Source organism: Anopheles coluzzii, chromosome 2, assembly GCF_943734685.1.
Source record: "Anopheles coluzzii chromosome 2, AcolN3, whole genome shotgun sequence".
Taxonomy (NCBI): Eukaryota; Metazoa; Arthropoda; class Insecta; order Diptera; family Culicidae; genus Anopheles; species Anopheles coluzzii.
The window spans coordinates 12,425,791-12,438,268 of record NC_064670.1 but is presented as its reverse complement, the minus strand read 5'-3'; the positions used below and the strand labels follow the sequence as shown (position 1 = coordinate 12,438,268).

At 47.2% G+C, this 12,478-nt stretch overlaps 2 protein-coding genes across 8 annotated transcripts in view; one reads left to right on the top strand and one right to left on the bottom strand.

The window, feature by feature from the left end:
- The first annotated feature begins 589 nt into the window (after positions 1 to 589).
- LOC120952301 (protein spartin) lies at positions 590 to 8,192 on the top strand. Of its 2 annotated transcripts, none has more exons than XM_040371573.2 (2): positions 590 to 1,197; positions 2,250 to 8,192. In XM_040371573.2, the coding sequence occupies exon 2, from the start codon at positions 2,273 to 2,275 to the stop codon at positions 4,151 to 4,153; it is 1,881 nt and encodes a 626-aa protein (XP_040227507.2). In that variant the 5' UTR covers positions 590 to 1,197; positions 2,250 to 2,272; the 3' UTR covers positions 4,154 to 8,192. The 2 variants fall into 2 exon arrangements, with proteins under 2 accessions (XP_040227507.2, XP_049461981.1); XM_049606024.1 differs by lacking the exon at positions 590 to 1,197 and adding an exon at positions 1,235 to 1,714.
- LOC120952295 (beta-TrCP) overlaps positions 7,462 to 12,478 on the bottom strand; it is a 24,417-nt gene continuing 19,400 nt past the window's right edge. For all 6 annotated transcript variants that reach the window (XM_040371566.2, XM_040371565.2, XM_040371563.2 and 3 more), the window contains 7 exons: positions 10,458 to 10,644; positions 10,112 to 10,376; positions 9,842 to 10,033; positions 9,488 to 9,750; positions 9,199 to 9,388; positions 8,954 to 9,103; positions 7,462 to 8,871 (listed from right to left, as the gene is read on the bottom strand). In XM_040371566.2, coding sequence (XP_040227500.2) covers positions 8,614 to 8,871; positions 8,954 to 9,103; positions 9,199 to 9,388; positions 9,488 to 9,750; positions 9,842 to 10,033; positions 10,112 to 10,376; positions 10,458 to 10,644 — 1,505 coding nt within the window. In that variant the 3' untranslated portion in view covers positions 7,462 to 8,613. The remainder of the gene's footprint in view (positions 8,872 to 8,953; positions 9,104 to 9,198; positions 9,389 to 9,487; positions 9,751 to 9,841; positions 10,034 to 10,111; positions 10,377 to 10,457; positions 10,645 to 12,478) is intronic.

Below are 12,478 nucleotides of genomic sequence, written 5' to 3'. Positions count from 1 at the left end.
GGGAAGAGATGTGATTTGTTCGCAAACCGCTGTCAAGCGAACGATTAGCGAACGAACGAAAAGCGATTTGCGAACGGATAAGGCTTATTATACGAAGTTGAATTAAACATTACGAGCCCCACATGGTTAATTTTTCGAATTTAAGCGTGATCATTGTGTGCGTGAGTTTGTGGTATTCGAGAGAAAGAGAGACAGACAGGGAGAGGACGAGGAAGGGGGCGATGTGCAGAAACAGACACATTATACAACCTACATTTTTTTTACTGTAATAATAAATAAAATCGTACGGAAATATTGAAACCATACAACACACGTTTACGTCTTAAATGAAGAATTTTCCGAAATCATAATCAAAGCACTACAATAGAGAAATCAAGCACGGATAGTAGATGATAAGTTGTGCTATTTTCGACATTTCAATACGATTCTTTGCATTCTTCAGCTTCTAAATATGATAAAAAGTTAACGAATTATTTAAAAAAATGATAAAATAATTTCTCTGTTTTGATTCCACACGTCACCGAAGGTTTGCAAAGAGCTGTCAATTCAAGCTCCAATGGTCCTACCTGTTCGATATCAGTCAAAACAAACCACAATTTGCAACAACAACAACAACAGAAAATCAACACAAACGCATCGCCTCCTCCACCTGGCCGCATGGTTTTGTCGTGGCACGAATCTCGTCCTGGCATTTAACGTCCGAATCTCAACCGGTTTTAGTCATAGTGTTATTTTTTATCGTGTTCTAATTACCAACTGTCGCGTGTGCGTATTTGCTGCCGAGAAGAAGCTCTAAACTTGGCCTTGAACCATCAGCATCATCATCATCATCAGTGTCTCGCGCAGCAGAAGGAAAAATAGCGTTTAGCCCCTCTCCAAGAATACGATTCCGTGAAGCCGAGCGTGAGTGTGTGTCATTTTTTTTTGTATTGCGAAACAATTTCAAGGGCCAAAAGAAAGGCCGATTTGGCTGACGCAACAGCAGGGCACCGCATCATCCGTTCGCAATCCAAAGTTCAGACGATCGTCACGCCAGAACGAAGCGGACGGGCGCGCAACAGCCAGTCAGTAGTAGTCCGTGCTGATTGGCGAGTAATTTTGCGTGAAATCGCTCCAAGCGACCAGTTGCTGCAGTGTGTGCGTGCCGTGTACTGATAAGCGGACGGAAGAACAGACCGAAAGATTCTACTGTAAAAGGTACTAGCAGTAATAATTTTAATGTTTAGCTCCCTATTATATGTTTTTGATATAGAGGAAATAGACCATTGTGTGCGGTTGCGGGCGCGGGGTGAATGTACCCCCACATCATTTTCACGATGCACTTGAAAGGCTTTTCGAACGACGATTTACAAAAGTGTGTGGTGATAGCAAATGCAGAGAAAGAGAGAACAAAAGGAAAAAAATGGTCATTTTCAGACAGTGAAACTAAATAATACACCACGTTTTCGTCTTTAGCTCTATTAACAATTCCAATCGCATGCGCATCACTTACCTGCTGCTAATGAAGAAAAAATAAGGAAAAACAAACCTGTTGAATGTAGTTTTACTTCCTGTTGCGAATTCGACACAAATTTGTTCACTAATTGTCGACGTTTTCTGTTCCTGTCGTACCACCCGTTCCACAATGTTTTGCCATTTTCTTTCATCCGGCGGGACTTTTACAGCCCAGTTTCAGTGCCTTCTAGGATGGACATTCTTTGGGAATCGCTGGCAGGTTAGTCAGGCAGGCAGAGTGGTGCACCAAACAGGGAGGGCCGGCAAAGTAAGCTTGGAATTTTGCGGAGTAGGGAATGAATTTTGCACCAAAGCTCTGTATCTAGTAGGCGTAGTGTAGTCGAGCGGGTCTTCCAGCACGATTCCTTGTATGCGCGATTAGAAGCCTAGCGCAAGTGGTGTAATTGTTGCGCTAGCGTTATCTGTTTGATTATTATACGCCAAATATTATTTATAACAGAAAAAAACAGTAGATTAGAGCAGTAAAATTCGTTTTTGTTTTCCTCCTAGTAATTACAACGTAAAATTAGTGTTTGTGGTCAATTAAAGCCATCTAGGGCGGACGTGAATGTTCAGCACTGCTAGAAACTGACAAGCACTTCCTGAGTAAAATGAAACTATTCTTGCGTATGACACATTTCTCACCCATTCTAGCACTTTATTTATGTTGTTAATGAGCATTTTCAGATTATCCAATATGGTTTCATTTTTTTCCAACTAAAAACTAATTTCTCTCCCATTGCTCTCGCTCCTAGAAACAACCGCATCGATCTGGAGCATGGTCTTCCCGGCGGCCCCGACTACGCCCGCCTCCCAAGAGTGGCGCCGAACGTACGAAACAATCAAAGCTGGCCACGATGAAGCGTACGCCACGATCGAGCGTGCGATCAAGCTCGAGGAGCACGAACGTCCCGATCTGGCCCTGCAGGCGTACAAGGACGGCATACGGCGCATCGACGAAACGCTTGCCCTGCCCGTGGAAATGCCCGACCTGGAAGTGCAGGGCCCGCAGGCAGACGAAACCTGGCAGCAGGCCGTCGCGATGATCCACAAGCTGAAGCGTACGCGCGGTGAAGTTCTGCAGCGCGTCGGACAGCTCGGTGGCAATGGGTCGTCGGAAGCGGGCGGCGGTGCCGAAAATGGCACCGGCCAGCGGCCCTGGACGTACACGGAGCTAGCGATGGCACTGCGGGACATGTCGGATGCGGCGACGGCGGACGAATCCGATGCCGACCGGCTGGAATTGCTGTTTTCGTGTGACGGTGTGCAGGTGTACTACATCGAGCCGGACGGCGTGGTCAGCCGGACGATGGCCGACTCGACGCTGCGCATCGTGCGCATTGAGGGCGACGAAAGGCGGCAGCTGCAGGCGACCGTGTTTCTGCAAGTGATCGAAACAAGGTCGGCCACACGCATCGAGAACGCGGAAGAACCGCTGGAGCAGCTCGAATCGGTGGAGGCGAAAGAGGAGCATGCGGACAGCAAGGGTACAGCGCCACCCGTCGGGGAATTACCGCACCCGCCACCGGAGGAACAACGGCCCGATGGACCGGACCGACCCGGCTTTCTCATCTATCCGCTCATCCCGGGCGTATCGCCCTGCTACCGGACGGAGTACGGCGCCTTCATACTGCCCGATCTGGGCGCGGACAGTGAGCGGGGCCGCGCAATCGGGCTGGTAGTGCCGGCCGAGGCCGATGAAGTGGTGCTGGAGATTTTGGTCGCCTTCCTGCACGGCATTGTCACGCAGCCGTCCAGCAGCACGGGCCCGGCCCGCGTTCGCAAGCGCTCCCTCCTGCCCGACTCGACCACCGTGTCGGCCGGCATCATCAAGGGTGCCTTCTACCTTTCGCAGGGCTTAGTGCGGGGCGCGGAAAAGACGGGCCAGCTCATCGCTACCGGCACACCGTACGTTATTTCGAAGCTGGGCCAAAAGCAGCCGGCGGCAACGGTGGCGGAAGATGCGACCGCTTCCACCACCACCGTGCACGTGCCGAAGAACGTGCGCACCGGCATCGAGATTGCGAAAACGGTCACCGGTACGGCGGCGGGCGTAACGAGCTACGTGGCGGGCAAGGTCGGTACGGCCACGATGGCACTCGGCCGCTTCCTGGCGCCGCACATTCAGCGGCACGGCAGCGCCCTGCTCGCGTACGGGACGGGCATGAGCGAGCAGGCCGCCTCGGAGCGCATGAACGGTGCGCTCACGATCTGTGCCGGCGCGGTGGAGGGGTTCGGCACGGTGTACGAGGGGCTGGAGCGGTCCGCTTCCATCCTGGGGCAGAGCTTGAGCACCAGCACGGTCCAGATAGTGGAGCATCGGTACGGTACGGAGGCGGGCCGGGTGGTGGGCAGCTCGCTCGATACGGTCGGCAACGTGATCAATGTCACGCACAACATGAACTACATCACGCCGAAGGGGTTGGCCAAACGGACGGCCAAGAATGCGGGCAAAGCGCTCGTGGCCGGGTACAGGCCACCGGTGCCGGAGCTGGACGGTGGTGGCGGTGAGGCTGGTTCGGCGGGTGCAGGTGCTGCTGGTGCGGCGGTGGGCGAATCGTCACGCAGCCAGCAGCGCATCGTTCCAGCGGCCGTACTTTACCCCGATCTGGCAGGATTAGCGCAGGAGGTGCAGCGGAAGGCAGGAGGGCATGATTAAAGGCAAGGCAAGCCGAAACGATCAAGTAAGGGAAGAGAAAGGAAGTATATTGAATAGCTAGTCCCGCGGATAGATTTATATGTTGTAAAGTGAGTGGGAAAATGTTAAAGAAGGCAAAGTTCAAATGAATCCAATAGGATTGATTGTGTGTGTGGTAGAGGTCAACATTGTTATACGCTTGTTTTAAAATAGGAATCTCATATACAATAGCTGGGGTGATTGTTACTATTTTACATCGATTAGAAAGGATTTTTGTACAGGATTTAATCAATATTTATCGTACCACGTAAGAACCGCGTGATAAGAATCTCAACTATGAAAATGGTCAGATTTCAAACAGTTCTATTCCTCCGCAACTTAAATCACTTCTTTACCTATCAGCACAATGAAATTGTACAATACACAATGTAACACTCGAAATAGCTTAAGCGGTCTGGGAGAAGTCTGAAACATTTTACTCAACAAATAAACGATACAAATATTTAAAAACATGTTAAAAGAACGAAAACAAATGACACACCAACACACGTGCGCGCGCGCGCTCCATTCTGTCACGCGACTGTAAAGCCGCCCGCACCCTCGATCGACCGTGCGCGCGTATCCATAGCAACGCGCCAACACGGCCAACGGCCAGCTGCACTGAAGTAGCAGGATCGCGTGACGCAAAGTAGTGGAGGTTGTGTAGTAGCCGTGTATTTGTGTGCTTGCGCGCGACAGGGATGGCAGGAGCGAAGGAAACAAAGGAGGTGTCATTCAATACTGATCAGTCTGTTGCCATCTCGCTTGTTTGGTTGCCTGTACCAGAAGCGCACACCAGAATTGGAGGTAGCTTCACGAGAGCTGATCGGCGTTAGATTAGACATGGATGACTTCAATTTGTGTGAAATGAAGACATTTTTGTGTGTTCTGTTCACTCTATCGTTTATTACCTTCGCGCTAATCCACATTCGGTACTATTATCACCTGCGTATATCATTACAACTGCCGCCTGCCTGCGCTGTTGCTTTACTTTTCCGGTACACTACTTATGGTTAAGAGGACCGATGTGTTCACGTGTACATAGGTATTGTTATTTTCCCTATCTTTTTTTAGGATGCATACCTCTTTATTCTTTTATGGGTCTGTTTTTTTGTCTGTTGTGGTCTCTATAATTCAATATATAATTCATCCCGTTCCCACCTACGGGGGATCGATGTATGTTTGCCTGTTTTGCTTTATCATCACCCATCTGCCTCTTGCGAGATGAGAACAGCGAAAGAGAGAGATAGAGAGAAAGAGAGAGAGAGATGCGAGCATGTGAAAGCTATTTATATATTCATGTAAGTTGCTGTTCTTTTGTGTACTATATTTATTTACTTTGCTTTTCACATTCTCTCTTACGCTAAAACATTTCTTCTTTTTTTGTTTTGTTTTGTTTCATCACATAAACACGCGCTGCTTTCCTTCCCTTCTTCTTTATCTCCTATCTTTCCTTCTATATCTTTCTGTCTCATTTCTTGCTTTGTTTTTAAACGGGTTATGAAGGACGATTTTGTTTTATTGGATTAGTTTCTTTTTTTATCATAATTTATATGCTTTCTCGTTATATGCTTTTTCGCTTTCTATTCCTTTTGTCTGCTGTTTACTTCACATGTTTTGCGTTTCTTCTCATTCTTCTCGTCCCCCCTGTGTTCAATTTACTTTAGTCAGTATGTAATAAATATATCTTCTTTTTTACCTTTTGCTTGAGTTTGTGTGTGTGTTTCAATGAGAGCCTTTGTTTTCCCTTGTTGGGTGTTTTGCTAATGTGTTTATAGTTTCTTTTTTTATAACGTCAGTGGTTTTTTTTTCTTTTTCAAAGGGATTAGCTTCTTTGTTACTTTCTTTTGATTCTAATCCGTAATCACCGCTTACCAGAGTTTCCATTTTCTTTTTGTTATTTCTCTGTTAAAAAAAAAATACCAACACACAATTAAGAAGCTTTCCTCTAGTGTTTTACTCAAATCTGCAGCATCCTCCGCCACACACACACACACACACACACACCCGGGCAGCCTTTCTCTTAGATGTACTAATAAAACTGCTTCATAATGATCATTTTGTAGAGTTGATAATAATTCGTGCTAAGAAGAATTAGAAAATGATAATAATTAATATAATTCTAGTAACAGTCGCACAATGTCAATACTACTCATTCATCCCTTCTTCTCGCGTTTACTCCTCTGTTAACAATTCTTCCCCTCTTGCCTTTCTCCCCTTTTCCCTGCACACTTCTCTGTACACACACACACACACACACACACACACACCCACACACACACACACACACACACACAGCACGGTTTATGCTAGCGTCTTCCTTTTCTACTACCGCTTCCACTTGAACAGCCTTGGGTTTTGTTGTGTTGCAAGATTGAATTTAACGGGTTTATCCCCTATATTTGAGTGTATTTTGGGGAGGGGGGGTGGGGGGTGCATCCTCATACATTCCGCCCTTTCCAATTCAGAACATTGTAACGGAACTAAGGAATTCTTGCGCTGGAAACGCGGGAAAGTCTCGTGCGAGAACACACACCCACACACACACACATACAGTCTACACCATGAACACACTTTCGGTTATTGATTTTTTATCCTTCGGCCGACACGCACAAACACACACACACGTATGTATATGCAATTGAAATTAAAAAAAGAGAGACAGAAACACATTCCATTGCGTGCGTGGCGCTAAACAAAGGCGTTTGGTTTGGTGCGCAGTCGCGAATGGATCACCTGCAGCACAGCACGCAACAATGCAACAATGCAGCGCGCGTAACATAATGCTCATTCATTGTACATGATTCACTTTCCTTCCTAGAGAGGGCATCTGTTTCCATGTTATGTTTTGTCATCTGCATTGCGGTTTCCTTTCGATAAAGTTTCTCTTTTTACACGCATGCACGCACACACACACACACACACACACACACACACGCACAACTTAACACATACACCTTAGTTTGTTTTAGTTTTTTTCTTCTTCTTTTTATATGTTACACTCATAAGTTCAGACCATTTTCTGTTTTGCTTGTGTTGTTGTTGCTCGAGAGAGGTTACAATTACATTCTGTGCTCACGTTTCCTGTGTTTGCTTTTTTCTTTCTTTCTTTCTTTCTTTCTTTTTGCTTTATTCAATCATTTACTGCTACTTCGGTTTTTGTGGGGCTTTTTTTCTTCTTCTTTTTCTGCTAATGAATCAGTCCCGTTTGATCTGTCCTGCCTTCTTCATCACAAAGGGTGGCATCGTGTGTTTTTCTCTTGTTTTTTGTTCTTCTTCTTTGTTTTAGGGCTGTTTTAGAGATTTCGAAACTTTTTTTCTACTTTTCCTTTGTTTCTTTCCAATTTTCCTGTTCCTTTTGTTCATTTTCCCTCTCTCTCTCTCTCTCTCTCTTGTTCTCAATTCATGTTATTTCTTGCTCTCTCGCTTTCTCTCGCTCTCTTCCTGTTTCTTCTACAACAAGGCTAAGACAAGCGTCGATTCCATCCTCGGCTGGACTTAGCAATACTGAGTCAGAAAACGAGCTAAACGCAGGTTTAGACTAATGCGATCGCTGTGCAAAAAAAAACGGAGAATATGACGAATTTTCTTCGTCACACTTCCTGCAGCAATTTCTTTGAGGCAGGCACAATCGCAGTTGGCTACTAGAATAAGCAAGAGAGAAAACAAGGTAAAGAGAAAAAGATCAAGCGAGAGAGATAGAGAGAGATGTTAGCGAAGAACCAAGATAGACGTCAAAACATATACACGCAATGGGTGCTGGCCGTTCCGTGTCTTGTGTTTCGCGCATCCTGTGCCTCTCTCCCATCGATCGTAGTGAACCGATTTCAACTGCAAGGTAAACCAATCTTTCTTTTCCTTCAATTACACTGTGCAGAAGCCCGGCGGCTGCTGCAAAAGCCACGATTGCTGTTGCATTGTTTACTTCATATACTATGTATTATTTTAATAAATAAAATGGAACGGGCAAGCGCCAGGATGAAATTCCGAAAAGGTGGAAGGGGGGGGGGGGGGGAGGGGGATGTTGAGTTGAAGGTGTAAAGGGCTAAAGACATACGAATTCAAAGGTAAAGAAAAAAAGGGGATCCAGAGTATCACTGCGCGCGTCATATTGGGTGTGAACATGTGAGTATCTATGTATGTCCGGTGTGTATGAATGTTGTTGTTGTTGTTGTTGTTGTGGTTTGTAGCAAACAGAAAAGGCAAGCCACTTTCTTCTTCTCCTCCTCCTCTTCCTCTACAATAAGATCACGCGCGCTCATTTGAGAAAAAAAAAGTTCGGTTTGGGCTGATGGGAAGCGGGGTATGTATGGAGATGATTACGGATTCTTCTTCACACCACAGATTCCCGATGATCGATCATCATCATCGTCATCATCATCGTCGTCGTCACACACTCCTCAGCTCAACTCCCAACAAGAAGATGTACGATTTCATCAGTTTTAGTCGCTCAGATCATCGTTCTGCAAGTTGTTGTTGTTGTTGTTGCCGGCACCATTGTTGTTTGTCCTGTTTTGCAGCGCTAGGCTGCCGTTTAGGTTGCCACCGCCTCCACCACTGCTGCTGCTGCCACCACCGTCGCCCCCGCCGCCACCCCCTCCGCCACCGCCCATGCCAACACCGACCACGCCACCGATCGCTGGTCCGCCACCGATAGAGCCGCTGCCGCTACTGCTGCCACTGTTGTTGTGATGGTTGCTCTGCAAAACATAAAAAAAGCCAAAATGGAAATCAAACTCTGCCGCCGGAAGGAAGTGAGGTGGGGTGGTGATGCGCGCTTACCGGGACGATGCTGCCACCGGAGGACGGTGCGGTCGTTTCCTCCTGCGGCGAACAGTTAAGGAAGTCCCATATCAGAATCGTGTCGTCGTGTGAACTGCTCACGATCTGGAATTCGTCGAATTGCAACCGGAATACGCGACCGGTGTGTTCCTGTGTGAATGTGTGTGTTGTCGTGCGAAACAGAACAGACGGTTAGAAGATGGACTGATCGGAACAACTACCACCTAACTCTAGCCAACACTTACCACCAACGTTTTCAAGCACAGCGTATTGGTTTGTGCTCGAATGTCTAAGGCAGCTTGGAGATCCCATACTTTGATTTTGCCATCGTACGCCCCGCTAACGATGCGCTTCGAATCGAACCGAATGCAGCGAACGAGCTCCTCGTGGCCCTCGAGAATTCGCAAACAGGTACCACACTCGATGTCCCATAGTCTGCAAAGAGTTTTAACATCAATGTAGTGGATTAGATGTGTGTGTGTGGGTGTGTTGTTTGCTGACGATAGTGTCCCGCCCGCCAGATTATTGCCGTACCTTATCGAATTATCCGAGCTACCGCTGACCACTAACCGGTCGCGATACTGTAAGCAGGCGATGCCCCGCTTGTGGCCGTTCAGCGTGCGCAAAAACTCGCAGTTGGTCGAGTTCCACACCTTGATCGTGCGGTCGCCGGACGCCGACACGATGTACTTCTCGTCGAAGTCGACCACGTTGACGGCCGCCCGGTGTCCAACCAGGACGCGCCGCAGTCCAATCTCCGTCGGCGACACCATATCCCACACGGCAATGGAACGATCCTGGTAGAGCGGAGATAGAAGATGAGCTTAAAACCTCTCCCAAAGAATCTCACACGCGCAAACAAACCCCATCCTCCCGCTAAATACACACCTTCGAACAGGTTACCATCATGCCGTTGTTGAAGCGCAGATGCAGTACCGCCTCACAGTGATGTATCAGCGTGTTGACCATTTCGCCCGTGTTCACGTCCCACACGCGCACCGTCGAATCGCTCGACCCGCTAATGATGACCTTATCGTCGTACTGTAGGCATAACACCGAGCCAGTGTGTCCTGTAAGAATCTGCTGGCACAAGACATTGGATTAGAGATTGCGTCGACAAGCGCCTTCCCCCTCCCCCCCGGGGCGGCCGCTGCTTACCATGCAGCACTGCAGCGTCGAGCGGCTCCAGATCTTGATCGTGTTGTCGCGCAGCCCGGACACAATCTTGTCGTCATCGTACTGCAAACAGTAGACGCCCTTCGAATTCTCTGACCGGCAGTTTATTCGCTGTAGGTTGTGATTGCCCGTGCGCCAGTTGTTCTCGATCGCCTCGATGTCCTTCATGATCTTGGGGAACAGCTCGCGGTAGAACTTGTGCTGTCGCAGTGTGACGCCCGGCCGCGGTATGAACAGATATTTGATCCTGGTTTGGGAAGGAAGAGAAGTGTTGTTGTTGTTGTTAAGGTGTTGCAGTTGCGTCCACATTCCACGCCATCAAGCTTACCATCCTTTGCGTTCTGCCAACCCCCGCCAGAGGGAATCGGTGCGGACGTTTCGTTCGATCAGCTTCTTCCACAGCATGCCTTCGGAGATGACGCGGGACCATTCTTTGCAAACGCGCTCCGCCCGGCACAGCGACTTGGCGTCTAGATAGGAGAGAATGTTTTCTGCCACGTGATCCAATCCTTTTGCTGTAGAGAGGGAGAGAGAGAGAGAGAAAAAAAACAATACGTAAGTATTTGAAAGAAAGTTAATATTAAAAACTTAAAGCAGTGCATTTCTGCTAGAGCATACAATTTAATACTGTTAAAAGCTGTTCTCAAATCTTTTCTTCATTTTGCATACAACGTTATCAAAGTCAAAGGGAAATTGAACCTGCATCGCACCTCGTGAGGTGGTACTAATCCAATGTTATACTATAAGCTGCACATCATCAAGAAAAATGTGTACCAAACCACCTAAGAACTCCTCAATCAGCTCATTTGCAAGGATAATTACAACGGCAGACACCCGCGGGTACGTAGTAGACGAACGGGACGCCAAATTCCAAATAAGATTCGTATTCAACATGCAATATAAGGAGCACTCGAGCAAAAGAAAAGGTTCAACAAACTTTGAACCCCCGGGGGAAGAGGGGAGCGAACTAAAACCATTACCTTTCTTTCAGTTTCGTGTTTTCCCCCATTTGTGCTGTTGTTATAACCAATGTATTTCCTTCATAGCAGTTAATTAAACACTTTTCGCACGCCAAATACCTTCTCCACTAAGGTTAGTCTCGGCCAACAAAGGGGAGACTCGGTCAACAAAGAACCGAACGAACGATTATGTTGCGCGATGGGTGTTGTTAACGAGCCATTTATGAAGGGTGGCAGAATGGCGACCACCAGAAGGTATGTGAAACCGTGTCAAATGTCACACGATACGAAGGAGTGCGGGCGTTTTTTTTTGTTTAGTTTTTTGTTGAGAACCACTGTGTGTGTTAAGGTGATTAACGGGAAACTTCATAGCAATGGTTACTATGAATGTACATTCGTACGTCGCGGGTTGCTATGTCTACAACATCAAAACTCAGACAGAATAAACTGTTCGTGATTTTTGGATCAGGTTTGGAGAAAGTTCTTCTGTTATTTTCAACCAAACCACATCAATGCAAAGTACTAATCAGATGAATATACGCATACAACGTGGAAGTTTTAGTACTGAGAGGGTCAACAAAATGTCGTACTATAATTACACGCTTGTAGAACCCATTCCACAAATGCTGTCTCTACCGTTAACAGCGTACTTTAATCTAAAAGTCTCTAAACCGATTTGAGATCAGTTGACCGTGAGCTGTGAGCTGTGTACATCTAGGTCGTGTCTCGCCTGTACCTGTGTACTAGTGATGGGAAAACTGATGTTTTCGGCGATTCCGGAATCACCTCCGGAATCGGCTCTGGAATCGGAATCGGCTCCGGAATTGGTGCCGCTTCGAAATCGGAGTCGGTTTCGGCATCTCCATAAGAATAGACGTTTTGATCCAATGATGCAACGTATTGATAGCCGCATCAAAAATTACTTGTAAACGATCCATTCTTATGGAGATTACCGGAATGATTTCCCTTCTGAAACTTCTTATTTCAATTCAAGAACTGATGCTCATTCCGCAGCTAATTCTAACTAAGGAATCAATTTTGATTCCGTTACCGGAGCAAATTGCGATTCCCCGGTCGATACTGATTCCAGACCTGATTCTGATCCCAGAGCCATTTCCGATTCCGGTACCGATTTCGGATCCAACTCCGGAATCGGCTCCAAATTCGGCTCTGGAATCGGCTCCGGAATCAGAATCGGAATTGGGTAGGTCCGATTCCGAGCTCCACCACTACAGTGTACAGCAATATTTCCCTCTATGCATAATGTTTATGACAGACGGTGGGACCACGCCAGCTCTTTGGCGGGTGACTCAAACACTGACAATTATCCATAATCCGATGCGGTTATCCACGGACGGGTGATTACCGTCGGTGAGTTTCCACTTAACCC

Excerpts from the sequence above, each read along its gene's own strand:
- LOC120952301 (XM_049606024.1), top strand. The coding sequence starts at position 1,687 with ATGGACATTCTTTGGGAATCGCTGGCAG. Across the intron at positions 1,715-2,249 it reads TCTTTGGGAATCGCTGGCAG|AAACAACCGCATCGATCTGG; the intron begins GTTAGTCAGGCA and ends TCTCGCTCCTAG.